The sequence below is a fragment of the Bactrocera latifrons genome, unplaced genomic scaffold (assembly GCF_001853355.1).
Source record: "Bactrocera latifrons isolate USDA-ARS-PBARC rearing strain unplaced genomic scaffold, ASM185335v1 scaffold_3, whole genome shotgun sequence".
Classification (NCBI taxonomy): Eukaryota; Metazoa; Arthropoda; class Insecta; order Diptera; family Tephritidae; genus Bactrocera; species Bactrocera latifrons.
The window spans coordinates 117,489-134,974 of record NW_017536629.1 but is presented as its reverse complement, the minus strand read 5'-3'; the positions used below and the strand labels follow the sequence as shown (position 1 = coordinate 134,974).

The following is a 17,486-nucleotide window of genomic DNA, read 5'->3' as shown; positions in this document are numbered from 1 at the left end:
TTGCAACCAGCAATCTGAGTTGCAGGCAGCTGATATTGTGTGGCTTACTGCAAAAGCCAAGTCAAAGAGCTTTGCGTCAAGACGAATCGGGTCGTTGGCTGCAGGATATACTGCCGTTACACCAAGGAAATTATGGCATTACAACGGATGACCGAGTACCGCTGAAACCAATTGAAAGCAGCGTAATCCTGGCTCTTAATATATGCAACAAAGCATAAGGAGTAAGTGAGCTAATTAATATTTCAATGGATTCAATGTATTGGACGCATATTAAGTGCTACTTAGGAGTCACCGATGTGAGAGCATTTAATGTCAATGTAGCCAAATATTAACGTTATTAAATTTAATTTCAATTAAGTAGTCGTGGTAAGCCACAGCTGGAGAGCTGTTCCACTTTTGTTACAAGCTGTTTCAGTTCTGAAGTTTTGGACTAGTTTTTGTGTGACGCTTTACCGACGAAAAGTCTTTTTACATTTGAAGATCACGACGGATCGTTTCACAGCAAGTTGAAAGAGTCTCTTCACGACAACTTCAAGAGATACAGAATAGATGACCAAACTGAACTATCCTGTGGATCTGCGTCGCGTTCCCACGACCGTCTGGTCAAAGTAACCGGAACGGACAAGGATTTTTATCCGGCCAAGGACTACGCACTCGAAATCACTTCAGGAATGTTTTCTTCCGCTACAACAACAACAACCCGCGGATCTTAATTCCCAAAACGGTTGCCACTTCGTAAAAGAACTTGGATTGCTAATCGGTCCAGTGCGCCTCCCAGTTCGCCAACAACGCAGCACTCCACCATTATTATAGAATAAGAAAGACGCTGCAGGTTCGGATCGGACCAGGATTCATATTCGCTCCAGGTCTGTCGATACCGCAGTAATCCTTATAATCTTCCTGCAGAACAAAAACGACGAAATTGGACAGCACCTTACAAGCAGTTCGGACCGAGAAAACTGACGAGATTTTGAAACTAATTGAAAATTTCTCCAAAGTCTAGAAATGTCTTGGCGACTTTGAAAGCCGTGATTTCGGTAGTAAGACGGACGTCACGGTTTCTGAAATAAAACCTTGTTCTAAATTTTTTTCGACCAAATTTGCAATCCAGTGTTCGAACTCTTTGAAGTTTTGAGTCAAACGATCTGCAAAAGCTCTTGTGCTATCGCTGAAAGTCAACAAAGCTCTTCTCGAAATCACCCTGCATCAAATTAGTAAAAATTCCTGGTAGTTCTAACGACTTTTGACCTTCAATTAACACTGTTGGTTGACCTTATCTACGGCCACGTGCTATTTCTAGTTCAGTTGTGCTGACTTCCACCCAAGAACCAGTCAACCAATTTGCCGACTTAAACACACTCGCTGAATCGAAGTACGACGCACGCACTTGACACATTTGTTCTTCTCTTTACCTCAACGTTTTAAACGCTTCAAAGCAAACGGCGGATGGAGTAAATTCCTGGAAGCTATGCTGCAGTGGAGATGTGGTGACAGGTAGCGTTGCTTAAAACCAGCAGCGTTGCAAATGAGCGACCTCCAAAACCAGCTACTCAAGCCAGTCACACACACGTACTTAAAAGTGCTGCTGCTGAGTGTAACGGCAGTGCTGGTATTTGGAACCCATACGCTTCCTTTCTCGCATGACGTCAAAGAGCTGAGAAACCGGCAGGTAGACGACAACCAGTAACTCGACAACACTTCACACATGCACGAGGGGAAACCTAATCTAGTTCATTAAAAGCTACAGCTCGGTGAGTTAGGATCAAAGCGAAGCCCTGCCAACACAAAGCCGACGCACACACACACAAACACACATGCACGCAGCTGTGAATATAAGCTTGTATTGAAGGATGTGAGTTGCGTGTGGATTGCATTTAGAAGGGATTAAAGCGAAGGTGCGGAGCTGCGCATATTTCATGTACAAAAGTAACAAAATGTGTGGCTGGGAATAGAAAACGTTACCATTGCTTGTTGTTGCAAATTTATTCTATGCGTAGTCCTCCTGTGCTCGTTTGGTTGGAATAGTTAGTGGCGCGTCCCATTCAAAGTCAGTTGCAAGGACGCTCTCTGGTTGCAGGTGTAAGCGAGCACATGTTTATTAATATATATAATATCGTATATGGTGTGGGGTGTGTATGTACATATGTCTTTAGCGACTAATAACTGTGTAGCTATCAGTTGTGCCAGTCACGCCTTTGAAACACTGAGCGATGTGTTTCCTCGATGGAGCAAGCAGTTGAATGTATGCGTGTGTCTAAATGCCAGTGAAATGCAAACCAAACATTTATTGTTTTTGTTATTGTACTGTAGTAATCTCGTATGGTGTATTGTCATGCATTACGGTGAAAGCACTGTTGGGGCATGTGTGTGAGCTTTTCAAAAATAGCAGATTTAGTGCAAATTCTAGCACATTGAAATAAATACTTATATATTACATACAGACATACATCTGTAGCGATGAGTATTTATAGTTGGTGTTTAATGACAGAATTCACACGAAAACTCCACACAAGAGCTGGATTCTGTAAAGTAAAGCTGGCATGACATAAAGCATTGATTTGAGAAAAAACTAGCGGAATAAAGCGAACAACTCTGATTTTTGATCTAAGATGTAAATTTAGTGAGTTCTTATGTATTAAATTTTATGCTTTTAATACTTTTTATTTACCGATTTACATATTGCCATCAAAACACTCAAACAAAATTCACTTAATGCTGAATGAAGGCAACGTTTTTCTTTGGTTAACGAAAAAGCAAGGATATGAGTGAGAAGTTTTTTGCGAAACGTTGCCTACATTTAGGCATATTGTTAAATAACATTTTGCAACACCAGTGAGGTTAATGTCTCGGCTAAATAACACACTAATTAAAAAACATTACGAATTTGAGTTGGAAGTGATGATAATGATTCTGACTATTCCTAAGGCATTGTCTCTAACTATATTGCTACTCTTGAATTGAAAAGAAAATGTAGTAGTAATTATATCAACACTCTTTCTGACGATCGCATTGTTACGAAATCAAGGCTTGAATCACACATTTTAGCCCTAGAGATAATCAGTTTTAAGATGGATGAGGTCGAGGCGGTTTGACAAACAAAAAGGAGAATTTGGACCTCTTCGATCGATTGAAAACGGCTTCCACAGTGCTCAAATTTTGGTTTGGGGAATAAGGAAAAACCACACACAGCTAAATCTGGTGAATACGGTGGTTGATCGATGGTATTCATCATGTACTTGGCTTCAATTTCGGTCACAACCGTAGTCTCTATGAAAAAATTCAGCTTTATCGGGACGAGTCGAGTAAGAATGTGTTTCATACCTAAGATATCCACCAAAATCATTCGGGCGGACTCGCGAGAAATGTCGAGTTCTTTTGCCATCTCTCTAAGACTTCGCTGAAGATTTCCAAGCACCATATCTCTCACTTTTTTTCATCTTTGAACTCTAACACCAAAATATGTCGGACACTGTTTGACGAAAGTCTAGTATTCTTTAGTCAAAGTAAAATTTTTGTCGAAATATTATTAATTTTCCATAGAGCACCTGATTTTTTTAAAACAGTTTTCGCCTTAGTACATACGGATGGCCACTTATTCAGCACGATACCGACCTCATTATAAGGCTCACTCTATCGTAGCCCATAAATATCGGAACTCAAATGCCATGGTGAAAGAAAGTGTGACCGCCTATTAAGAATACCTCCAGAAACAGTAGTCGAGAGAAAGGAACGAATTCAGAGAAGCACCAGCTTTTTTACAAATCTTACTTTAATTTACGCTAACGCAGAGACATTCTACGCTTCACGTGGCATTTTAATTTCCAAGCTTTGTGCGCCGAAATGTGCGCCAGTGTTGTGCAAGTGAAAGTTTCAACGCTGCACTGGTTCAGAAAATTAATCAAAAGAAATTTAAGTGAAAATATTTAAGATTGCAAGAAGCGTGACAGAAGGCAATCTGCTTTTGAGCAATGCAACGCCGACAATGCGCCAACCGGCTTTAGCCGATTGCTTAAGCACAATTTCTGCAGACAGCCAAAGACGACACAAAAACGAAAGCAAAAAATAAAATAAAAACTACATGAACTAGTTAATTTATGTATTATATATTAAGCGATGTTTATCACAAGTGTAATTAAGGCTGCCGATACACGCCACTTTTGACGGAAGGAAAAGTAGAGTCTACGCAAGCGGCGGCGACATGCGGTGGGCGGTGCGTGGCGACGGGTGCTCAAGGTCTACTTATGCGCGCCGTTACAACGCTAATGTAAATTTTCCAAAGCGCGCCAAAAAAAGCAAAATTTTAAACTTTAATAATTACTCACCCAAAACTATTCTAAAGCACGCGCGTCTGTGAGTCTGACGCGTTTATGTGGGATGGCTGCCTGTTGTAAGGCTGAAAGCGTCACATGCAATTGTTTATCGCGCTCCGCGTTATATATTCCGACTTTTATTGCCTACCCACCTCAAGGTAGCGATCCACTATCGGATCGCGGCGAGTAACAGGTCGCACAGTTGTCGGCGGAAGAGTAAATATAAATATTGTAGACGCGGCTGGCGCGTAAATGGCTGTTCCAGCGCGTTGTGAGAACTATGGACATTGAATTGCTCCTTTTTATGGCGGCGCGCAAGTTGCGGGCATATCTAAACAAAGCACCGTTATATATACAAAACTAGGCACGCACAAGCAAACACACTTGTTTACGCTTATGTTTACTTGTGTGTCGGTGTGTGTGTGTATACATTTGTATGGGCGCTTGAAAAGTCAACAAGAATTAATTGCAGAATTGGAATTTAACGCTGACGCATGCTTGCTACTTGGTTTACATATGCACTTGTACATATGTATGCATGTGCGTTACAGGTGCTCTGGTGGCATTATAGTCTAATTTCTCACTTTTAGCAACATTTTGTGAATTTTCAGCGATTCTGTTGTTGTTTAGCGATTGCCAAACTAATTACGACCACATGACCACTCGAAGTGCTCACACATATCTACACATATGTAAGTATATTTAACACTTTTTGGAACTGTATCGAGTGTATATAGATTTCCAGTATTTGTTGTTGTATGCACCATTTGAAAATTTATAGTTAGAACTGTTTAATTTACTTTCACACGAATTTGCCAGCTATTAAAATGCACGCGTGTGTGTGTTGGAGTGGGATTTACCGCTTTGATCTGAGCATTAAAAGCGAAATTTCGGGAATTGTTTCGGTTAATTCGCACGATTTGCGCTGTAAACATTTGAAGCATTGTATTTATTTTGGAAAAGTAGATTACTTGTAGTATGCAAGATCACAGGACTCAATTTCAACTCAAGTGCATGGAAGGTGTGAACTTGGAAAACTGTTTGGGAGGTTAGCAAAGTCAGAATTTTCAAAAATATTTTTTGTTTTTAGCTCGATGTGAGCTAATCGAAAGATTTTCTGAATCTGAAATCTGAATATCTTTTCCTGAGTCCGAAGCATTGTTAATTCAAAACATCAAAAAATATTTACTTCGGTTTCAGCGAATTGATCGGTTATTGTTGTAACTGTAACGGTTATCCAATCCCCATTAGGGTGTTAAGGTTCAGATAAGTGTTGTCCTTGAGGTCATCCAAAGACAGGCCCAGAAAACGTACTTTTTCGACGGGGTCGGACCATAGGTAGAGGGGTGTCAGATACATATGTAGAGTTAGCTGGAAATGCAAAGATGTGGCTAGAGTCATACCGGATCTTTGCATGCTTCACATATATTTGGTATGGCGGGGTCGTTTTTGGATAAGTAGGAGTTAAACCTGCTACAGTATGCAGAATGAAGCTGCGTAATGGTCACTCTCAATTCTCGTGGCAACTCGAGCTCGTCGTCTGCAATGGGCGGTGATTTAACTCCAAGTACGCCATTTCACTGCGAGTGAGCCAATGAAGTTGTTTATGGCTCCACTGTGAATGGTGATCAGAGCATATCAGAAAGTAGTTGCGTCCGAAATCTGTCATCTGTATTGTTTTAGGGATGATTTCTACGAAAAGTCCGTAGCAGAAACCGCTTGGAGAGGTGTTCATTATGCTCATTAAGTGAGAATACAAGCCCCACAATGCTGATGTTCGATTGGAGACATCCAGTTATAGTCCGGAGACATGTCTGAAGTTACCTCGTCTGCGTTTCACTGCATCAGGGCGACCATATCGATGCTTTGCATGTTGCCCACAACGGTTATTTGTCTCTTTCATATGTGCTGCCAGCTGGCGATTTGAGGACTTTGTTGCGCCTCTGCACTTTGGCGACCGTGTGAGGAGCTAAGACCTTAGAACTATTGACAGTCGGAATTTTAACGCCATCGACTGCAAAATTAAGGCCAAGTCTGTTCTCCTTCGACCAGTTTGTGATTATGCTCGATGTGAATTTGATTGGTCAATTTGTATGGGAACCCTATGCGCCCATATGTCTTCAAATAAAAAAAATCTTTTCTTGAAACTACTTTACTCCGATCGTTCAGTATGAACGGCAGCTATATTCTGTAGTGGTCCGATATTTGCTGCTCCAACAAATGAGCATCTTTTTGACGAGAAAGGGGCTGGCGCAAACTTTGGAATCAAAATGCCAAAAAAATAAGAGACTAGCTCACAAACATGGCTACATCGACGCAGCCCGTCCTGCCAAACATTTCCATATATATGAATATATTTTATAAGTTCTAATGGTGATCCATTTCCAGGTTCCCTAGTTTTTTTAAAGAAAGAACACAGAAACTTCAAATTTAGCGGGGGAGGTTTATTATCATACGAGAGAAGATTCTGTGGCATTTATTTTTTGAAGATTATATTTTTCAAATGTTGGCCACGACCGCGTCTCAGATGGTATATCCGTTGAGTTCAATTTTCATGACTCGATCGAGCATTTCGATTGGTAACGGTTCTATGAACTTGCGATGGTAGCTCGCTCAACCTTTTACTTATTATCTACATTTGTCTGCTAATGAAACTCACCGATCTGTTAATACATCAGTGTCAGAAAAAGAGACCGTGCCACAGTGGCAGATCTTTATCCCAATTGCCCAGAATATCAAAAACTTCACGAACTGAAAATTATGATATGAAATATTGGCGTAAAACACGCAGAGATCAAAGTTGAACAAATTCGCACACGAAGAACGCAAATCAAAGAGATTCTCAAATCGAAAAAAGCAAAAAAACACGATAGCATACTTCTAAAGGAATGCGGTTTTTTTTTAATTTTTTTTTTTTTTTTTTTGGTAGTGATGATTTTGAGTTTTCACATAAACACACGACTTTCAGCTCTACTGTGCCTTGTAGTTGCATCTAATTGACCGTTGACGACACAGTTTGTGGAAAATTCGTTCGTTTCACGAACAAGCTTACACAGATCATGCACTTTAGGCAGCTATTGCATAGTAACCAACTGACACAGTGAACACGCACACGAGAAATCTCTCCATTCCGCTGGAAGCGCGCGGCTTACTGTTGCATGTAACTTGGCAGCGCTTGCAACTAGACGCATGATTTCATATAAAAACACATGTGCTGAGTACATTTTTTGAAAGCGCGCATTTTTGGATCTATGATAATCACACTTTATAAGAAGCAGACACACACAGCCACGTGGCCCCAACTCGTCTTGCGAAATTCTGCGCTGCAGCTGTTTGCCTTTAATAATGCGGATCCATTTCACTATTTATTCAACTCAATTGCCACACAAGTGTTCAATGGAAGTGTGTGCTTATGTATGCACATCAAATTGCGGTTTGGTGATCTTCAGCGTACGCGCTCGACGATCACCACATCAAAACGGTCCCACATTATCGCCACACTGCTCTCTTGAGTGTGTTGAAAGTGGCGTCGGCGGTGACGGTTGTGTTTCTGTTGGTTTTGCTTTTGTTGCATCAACACGTCGCACATTTTCTAGCAATAAAGTCATCTTTATTTAATTATCGCAATTAGTAAAGCTCAAATGAGTGTGTTGACATTGCTTGAATATCTCTTTTTGATTCTTGTTTTCGCCTTAACTCGACGGCGCTTGGAGAAAATGACGTGTCGGCGACGTGCTTGCGGCGGCGTCGTATATTTTATGAACAGTTTATGGCCGCCAATGTTTTTAGAATAAATAAAATGAACGAAATCGCGTTGATGGCATAATGTTTACATACATGCAATTTATCTGTTTTGGTTTTGGTGTATTTGCCAGAAACGTTATAGAATATTAAATGCACTTTCTTTGCAGTTCTTCATGTGGAATAGATAAAATAAAGTTCAGGCAATAGATTTTGGCTTAATATGAACAAAGTTTTTACTCTACGATAACAACATACTTAGACGATAACCGGTGAATAGGTTAGTCTTAATGAGGCCTATTTAATTGAAAACTTTCAGACAAATATAAAACACAGATTCCTATAGAACCTTAATTTATGACCAGTATTTTTGCTTAGATAGCAATTAAAGCAATGCCAGTAATTATCCAATTCATTATTGCACTTTTCAGGGATCAATAAAGGAAGTGATTATTTCAATCCTCTGTACTTTGCGTTCGTGGTTTACAAGTGCTACCGATTGAGTTGTATATTAATATCAATAGCTCCAAGTCTCTCACAATTTTTTTAAGATGGCTAATGTCAGTTTAGGTCATAGCTCCTGGTTCGGCGCAGATAAAAATGCCGAGTTCTTCCAACCTCAATCTTGCAAACGCTGTATAATGGATGATTCCACCTCACCTTCTTCCATAAAATTTTACAATTTGCGTCATACAGAATGTTATGCCTTACCGCATGAGTGTTTTTTAGACCATGTTCAATAAGAATCACTAGACTGGATCTAGAAACTAAGAGGCTTCCCACACGTTTCCAGGGCACGCGTTTTTGTGGAAGATACGGTACGCAACCCGCGTGGAACCTAGATTCACAGCGAAAAGATAGGAGGCTTCAGCGAAGCCACTCCGACATATTCGGCTTAAGGGTTAGCTGAAGTTTAATTGCAATGTCTGTTCACCAGAGGTGCGAGCGGGCGTCGGCCTTGTAACAAGCGGCTTATTATATAAATGTGTACAAAGCTTTATAATGCTCGCCACTTAATATGAAAAGGAAACAACGTCCTCGGATGAAAGGCCCCACTTTTGATGACAACCACAGCAAACGTAATAAGGCATGTGGTTAGAATGTCCGACCCTTAAATATGAAATAGATGCCCAGCTGGAGGATGTTCTCGTAAAAGTAAGAGCAGACATCACCGCTATCTAAGAAATGAGAGAGACCGGACGAGGACGGAGACGAGTGGGTCCTTGTGACTTTTACTACAGTGACCATATAAAGGTGCGCAAATTCAGAGTGGGAGAAAGGCTCGGTGGTCAAGTCCTGGCATTCACACCGAGAGATTAGCGTCCAAATTCACATCAAAGCAAATGTTTCCAACATAACACTGATTTGAGCTCACGCCTCGAAGGAAGAGAAGGACGATATGACCATAGATGCCTTCTATGAGCGGTTGGAGCGCGCTTATGAAAACTGCCCCCGCCACGATCTAAAAATTGTGCTTGGCGAGTTTAACGCCAGGGTGGGTAAAGAACGCATCTTTGGTAAAAGAGTCGAATAATTCAGCCTCATGGTGAAGCCTCTTTAAATTGGTTGAGGCTAATTGACTTCGCAGAGGCCCGAAATATTTTTGTCTGTAGTACTAGATTCCAGCACAAGAATTCGTAAGCAGATCCATGCAGTATCCTTGACATGCGTTAGTTCCGAAGACCTAACGTACACATGTACAGCAAAGCACGGCTGTCGACAAACGCAAGGAAGGTACCCCGTCGAGAAGGTACTATAACAACCAACTGCGAAACGATCTTTTAATCGACATCTTTCTTCCGAGAGGTTCCGAGAGGAAATGGAAAAGGCCGAGTTTAAAATATTTTTTTTTCAAAAATTTCAGAATTTCTTTGAAATTAAAAAAAAAAAGCTATTCTATCCATGTAACCCCTTAATCCTTATATTAATGTCATGTTTCCCACATCAAATTGGCTTAAGATGCTGAATAAAGACGCAACTCAATTACGTCTAAAAATACGTATAACACAAAAAAGGGAGGAAATATTCCACACCTATCATGCAGGTGTGCGATAGCGAAAATAGTTTTCAAAACACAACATTTTGTCTTGAATTCAACTGAATTGAACGGCGGACATAAATCACGTGCGCTATTAAAGTGTATGAGGATAAATTCAGTTGCCCATAAATTCTGTTAACATACCGTTAGAACATTTTATCGAGTGCGCGTTTGAAATGAAAATAATTGAAATCGCAATTCACGACACAAGCAAAGCATCTCGGCGACACTCCAACTGCCACAGCGCGCCGACATCTCGCCACAGTCCCGAGGCATCGGTTGCATTTAAAAATAATAAACAACATTAAGCTAACAAAAGTGTATTTAATAAAAATTAATAAACACACTTAACGAATAAGAACACAACAAAAGCAAATGAAAGGCAAACAAAGAAGGCGACGAGCGGAGAAACGACGACGGCCGACGAGGTTGGGGCCGTCGCATACAACAGCAACAATGAAATTAACTACTTAAGAAATTTTTCTCAAAATAATACGAATTTATTGCAACACTTTTCGCACATTCAACAAGACACTCACGACCAACAACAACAAAAACACGCTGCGACTGAGGAAAGCGTATTTAAATATAAATAAATTGCAAGTAAAGCGTGTACAATTGAAATTGTACATTATAAACAACAACAGCAGCAAGAATGTCGGTGGCGCGCAAATTACAGAGGCGGACGTTGTAAATTGACTCCAATGGCCGCCGCCCGCGCCATCGTTGCAATGGGTGCAGCTGGGGCAGCTGGACCGCGTCCAGTGCGTTAGGGACGCGCGTGTTTCGGGCCTCACACCCACACATGCATAAATGCGGATATATTTGTATATTACATTACACGTTCGACAAAATTGGACGCCACAGCCCCAGCATTTCTTCGTACACGGCGGCCGTCACAGCCGCATTTGAATGAAAGCTGCAACAAGCCGAAAAATAATTATGCCCGCCACCGTGGCCAAATATTTAGCCTGAATGATGTATGTTGCATACGGGTGTAGAATTTACGATGGCGTAGCATAACGCTACATTGAAGTTGAGGTGATGCGCTCTCTGCGCTGCAGCTAATTTTATACAGAAGGCGGAAAACAGTGTGACAAAAGTGGTGAAATCGTTGATCAAAATATTTTCATAATTTTCAACCTAATATTTTTTACTATTTACTATAAATATACTTACATACATGAGAATTTAGTATACAGATTGGGTCTGAAGACCGTACAAATGAAGAATGTCGAATACCAATTACGCGTCTGAGGAACCGTTTACACTTTCGTGCGACTTCTTCAATCTGCTCTTGGGGAAAATAATTGGAGCTGAAAGCTTAATCGAGCAGGTATCATCTTCTATACGGGTGTACAGCTGCTGGCATACGGAGACTGCGTCTCTTTTGGCTTTTCGCCTCAACTCCCGCGCCATGAGTTCTGCTTTCTCCAGACTGGATAAGGAAGCAAAGTAAATATGTCTGGTGTCTGGTGAACGTGAGCAACACGAAATATTTCCTTTCATCAAACAAACAGCCGTCGCACTCGCGACTTGGCTCCCACGTCACTGTTGACAGTCATAACTTCGAAGTCGTAGATAATTTCGCCTATCTTGAAACCAATATTAACACCAACAACAATATCAGCCTGAGAATACAACGCAGAATAACTTTTTCCAACAGGTGCTACTTCGGACTGAGTAGGTAATTGAGAAGTAAAGTCCTCTCTCGATGAAGAAAAACTAAACTCTATAAGTCACTCATTACTTCCGTCATGCTATGACAACATCTGAAGAGTCGACGTTGCGAGTTTTCGAGAGAAAGTTTTTGCGGAAGATTTATGGTCTTGCATTGGCAAGGGCGAATTCTGCATTCGATGAACCGATGAGTTCTATGAGATATACGACGACATTGACATTGTTCAGCGAATTAAAAGACAGCGGCTACGCTGGCTAGGTCATGTCCGAATGGATGAAAACACTCCAGCTCTGAAAGTAGTCGACGCAGTAACCGACGGGGGAAACAGAGGAATAGGAAGAACTCAACTCCGTTGGAAAAGGAGTAGGAGGAAGAATATATAATGCCCAAGTCTCCAATATTATTAAACCACCCCACAAGCTTGCGAAGCAGCCCACTGTGCGTCGATGTTAGATAAAATAGCAAATAGCAAATCATTAGAGACGTGGCATGGCACATCATTAAACCAATCACTTCATAATAAAAATTATGTTTTAACGCTGCTTGTTGCCAAAACGTTGATGCTGCAAACGTTTTGGCAACAAGCGCGCTGCCACATGCAACTAACCAACAAGCCACTCACTCGTGCCACACAGCGACTAAAGTAGCGCAAAACAGCAGCCACGCCGCGCCATCTCACAGCGACTGCCTCCCCTGCGACCCTAATTTATAGTTTTCTTGCGGTAAATTAAATAATTTAGCAATGCTTCATGGTTGGCTGTTGGCTGTTGACTGTTGCCTGTCGGTTGTCGGTCATGCGGGAGTTGCAGCGTGCAAGCGTGGCAGCGGTGCATCAGCGCCACAACGTCATGCTGTGCGCTCGCAGAACACTACGCGCTGCTTAGGTTTTTGATCGAAATGATTGAGGAGCTGCGTTTAACATTTTGCTTGCGTTTTCCACATTTCTGCGCCACTCGCGGTGCACATAACTTTTCACGCGCCCTCCATCTTCATAAACCATTTAGCGGCATGCCTGCTTGCCGCTTGGCAGCCATACTTGACGCGCCGCAGCGCCGCATAAATTGAGTTACTATTTTAGGGATTTTTTTTTTCGGACTTCTTTATTATTTTTCTTTTTGCAGGCGAAATTTAATTTATGATGTGTGTTTGTGTATGCCTTGCTATGAAAAATGAGCTCACCATTAACGTATTGGCGGTTGACTGAGCGGCTGTGGCCATAAATTGACGAAATGAATGACAAACAGCATTTATTTATTATTTTCGATTTGGAAGAAGTGCACAGTCTGAAAAAAAGCGTAGCAGAAACGAGTAGTGAAAAATAATTTAGTGCCGATTTTTGAGATTTTAATGAATTTTTTACATGTTTATTAGCGCATGGCAAGCTACAAGCTGGTTCCATTCACGCCAACTCTGTGTCAGGCAATTCTATTTGAGTGATTTTTGATTTTAATACAGACTTGCAGAGGCAATTTTATTTTTTATAAGAAAAAATCCCATTAATGGCATTTATTAGTAAATTCCAACTACACAAGTACTACAAGTAAACAATGTCTTCTCTACAAGCGACAACACTCACGCTCAAATCTCTAAACGACGGCACTCAAGCGAGCGACACCGTGCCAAATCACTGGTATTCCCTTTGGCAGCGCCATCAGTTTGCATGCAGGCGCAGATTTTATGGCGTGGTACACGTAATATACCGTTCTCAACAGGCAATTGCACGCTGATTTAGCGAGAACGTCACGTTATAATTTCTAATAAGTGCGGATGATAGCATCGGTGAGCGCTCAGCCTCTTGCAATACAGTTTGCCCGAGTGTGGGGGGATGCATTGCAAGTAATTGGACTAGTTGTTGACACGGAGTTATTAGCTACAGCAGAGGACCTTAAAGAATAACATGCATATCTTTAGGAGACAATCAAGCCGAGGTGGTACTCTCTAATTTCAAAGAGAAAAATGAGCAGCAAATAATCAATATTACATGCAGCGCTTCGAGCCTGTTTCTTCTTCGTAATGATCTATCCTTTGAGCCTTTGAGATTTCTTCTTTGTAATGCTCTATCCATCATATATATTTTTAAGATCTGGTGAATCCTAATTTATTTACAAGGTAACGGTAAAAACGATTTTTTCCCATTATTTGAACTCAAGAGATCAATACTGATACTCTTACAGGTTTTAAAAATCGACGATATTGGATCATATTTTTTATAGGTTCTAGTCTTTCAAAACTTAGAGGTTAGGCTTGAAATGACCGGTTTCAAAATCCCCGCCTTTTTCATGCATATGGGATATTAGATTAGATTAGAATAATAATGCGTCGGATAAGGATTGCACCGCGACCTAAGGTCTACTGTACTTTCTCCTAAGTCACAACGACTCACTTGGCTCCAGTATGTAGATAAATTCCAATATACTGCTAAGTGCCATTGAGGCAATGTGATCCCTATTTGGAAACATGTATCTAAGGGCATTTTTCCAGTGTCTACAGGCTGCTGTTCATTCAATTAGCGGGTGTTCTGAAGTTTCAGGCTCCATGTCGCAGAACCGGCAATTCGCACAAGAAGCTAGGCCCTTTTTTTATAAGTGCTTCTAGAGTATTACAATGGCCAGTGTAGAAGGCGACAAATAATCAGAGTTTGTCCCTTGGGAGGTTGATTACATATTTAAGCATTTTAAGGTTAGCCTGATCGGTCCAAAACCGGGGTAAGCATAGACGAATCATTTTCTGTAGTTTGGGGATTCTAATTTTAAAGATTTTTATATAATATCAATGATTTAGGATGATTTTGTGTATATGGATTGAATTTTTGGGGGTTTCGAGCCTACACATGGGGGTTGCATATTTTTAAGGACATTGAACTCCTGGCGTAGACAAAATGTAGTCATAGCTTCAAATCGTTGCCACCGAATTCCTCTGTACACCACGTAAGATAAAGCAAAGCAAATATCATAAACAGCTTGGCAACAAAGTATTCTAAAAACCCACGTCGTACAAAGAGAGAATATGTTGTAAGTGGAACAAGCTCCCAACAGGAGCACTATTTATTGTTTAAAGAATTCCAACTTTCTACTGAAAACGAAATTATTATGAGAATAGGGATTTCAGCTTTGAACACTTGCTTCATCTATGAGACTTAAATGATTGTTTTAAGTTAATTTAATCTTATTTTTCAACTTCAGCAATTCCTTTCCACATTAAAGTGTCTTTAGTTTCCACTTCTCACTCTTGAACCTACAAAGGAAATATATAAAAAAAAAATAAAAAAAATATACAGAAGAATACCCTTTGAACATGGTTTTTGCCGTTGCACACTTGCACGCTTTGTTGGACACTCAATTGTGAGTTGAAAGAGCATAAGTCTGCTCAGAAACGAATGAATCGATCTGTGATTGTGAGGCCAAGTGAAGAAGCACAAGTCTATATGTGTCTGTATGTTTGAGTGTTCGTGTGAATGACAGCATTCGTTCTTGAGCTGTGTGACTGACATTGAAAGGCTATTCGATATTGATGACATTGAGAAAGTGCTTAATTGCTCAACGATAGAGAAGCGATTAATCAATCGCCCACAGCTAGCATGTGTGTAGATATGTGGTCGGTGTGTGTGTGCTCAGTGACGCATTAAGCCAATGAATTGCAGTACGACACCCAAAACGGCAGCCAAAGGCCGCCAAAAGCGCCACTAGTAGCAGGCACAATGCAACCACCTCCACCACACCCACCACCCTCATCACACGCACAGCAGCAACAACTAGTAGTAGTAGTTTTACTCAGTAAACTATTAGCAGTCGATTAATCCAATAAAATATCTTAAGCGCTCACATTTATACGCACATACATATGTGTGTATGTCCATGGAATATAGAGCATCAAGCTTGTTAGCAGTCTTCGGCGAATCTGTTGTGGCTTTGCCGCTACAAGTGTAATACGTTGCTGCACATTTGTGGGTGAGTGTATTCTGCAAAGTCATTGTTGATTGTCATGAAATGTTGCAAGTATTACAACCGAAAAGGTCATTGTGTCATTCAATCTTAAAGAGTCTTTAAGGCTATGCGTGTACCCAGCAGGAAAGCCTTGGCTACAAAAAGTACCTCGATGTTTGGGTATCATTTTAATTGCCTGTGAAACATTTAATGGACCGAATTAACATCTGCGATTCTTTGCTGAAACGAAATGAAATCGAACCATTTCTGAAGCGAATGGTAACAGGAGACGAAAAGTAGATCAAATCCGACAATAATATGCAAACAAAATCATGGTCCAAGCGTTGGCTCAACAAATGGTCGTAAAGTTAGGATAGACGCCTCGAAAGGTTATGCTGAGTGTTTGGTGCGATTGGAAAGGAACCATTCACTATGAGCAGTTCCAGCCTGGTCGAACGATTGATTCTACATTTTATCGTCAACAACTGATGAGATTGAAGCAAGCAGTCGAAAAAATCGGCTTCCATCAGGATAACGCTTGACCACACACATCTTTGATGGCTCGGCATTGGGAGAACTTGGCTGGGAAGTTCATCGTCAAGAAACCAGAAAAGTTTGAAGTTCATTACAAATATAAAAATAAAATAAGTTAAAGTTAGATTAGAAATACGAAAAGATTTTTTTTTCGCTAATATATAAATGCAAATCTTTAGTTCGTGACGTCACAAACTAATGAATTTCAATATCAAACGAACACAACAAAAAGTAAAGAGACGGAACTGTCAAAAACTATATTGCTATAGTTCCTTTACGAAATGAAGTATATTTGGATAAATAAATATACTTTTTGGGTTTTATGAAAAATTATCCGATGAATCTGCTGCTGAAAAGCCACAGTACCACCTGATGTAATATTAATTATGACACCGTTCGATTTAGAAAAGATATATTATATTTTCGCATGGACAAAAATCTTTCCTACAAGGTATCAATCCATGTTCCTTCTGCGAATGTAATATTTATCTCATTAAGGTCATTCAGGTAGAGGCACTAAGGGTCACTAATAGGTGCGCATAAGTTACTTAAATGGCCGCAGTACCGTAATCGTTCTCTTAGAATAGGATATTTGAAAAGTGCGTGATATAGGTACCTGAGGAACCTTCAGAAAGGTTAAGGTGGTGATTGACTTGTCTAATGTCATACGCTTAATTTAAAAAGTAAAAAATTCTTGGATATGTTAACTAAATATATAATATATAATTACTTTATGACTTAAGATTCGCACAGGGAAAATTGTGGCACTTACGTTTTCTTTCTCCTCGATAAAAACACTTACCTGTAAATAGAAACGACATTGATTAGAATAAAGAATAAAGCATAATAAATTAAAAACAAGTAAGGAAGGGCTAAGTTCGGGTGTCACCGAACATTTTATACTCTCGCATGATTAAGTGATAATTGAGATTTCAAGCGTGGTTGTGAACGAAATCGGTACGCCCATATTTGGTACATGTCATCAGGGTGTTAAGAAAATATTATATACCGAATTTCATTGAAATCGGTCGAGCACTTCCTGAGATATGGCTTTTGGTCCATAAGTGGGCGACGCCACCCCATTTTCAATTCTTAAAAAAAGCCTGGATGAAGCTTCCTTCTGACATTTCTTCCGTAAAATTTAGTGTTTCTGACGTTTTTTATTAGTCGGTTAACGCACTTTTAGTGATTTTCAACATAACCTTTGTATGGGAGGTGGGCGTGGTTATTATCCGATTTCTTCCATTTTTGAACTGTAT

General features: G+C 40.4%; 1 protein-coding gene across 11 annotated transcripts in view; it reads right to left on the bottom strand.

Annotated features, from left to right (window-relative positions):
• Positions 1–17,486, bottom strand: part of LOC108970440 (polypyrimidine tract-binding protein 1) — a 390,952-nt gene that overhangs the window by 320,815 nt on the left and 52,651 nt on the right. For 8 of the 11 annotated variants that reach the window (XM_018935824.1, XM_018935825.1, XM_018935823.1 and 5 more), the window contains one exon: positions 17,000–17,029. The exons of the other annotated variants lie outside the window; for them this stretch is intronic. Coding sequence is in view for 4 of the 8 variants with exons in the window: in XM_018935817.1 (XP_018791362.1) it covers positions 17,000–17,029 (30 nt within the window). In the remaining 4 variants the exon portion in view is untranslated. The remainder of the gene's footprint in view (positions 1–16,999; positions 17,030–17,486) is intronic. 11 annotated transcript variants of the gene reach the window in all.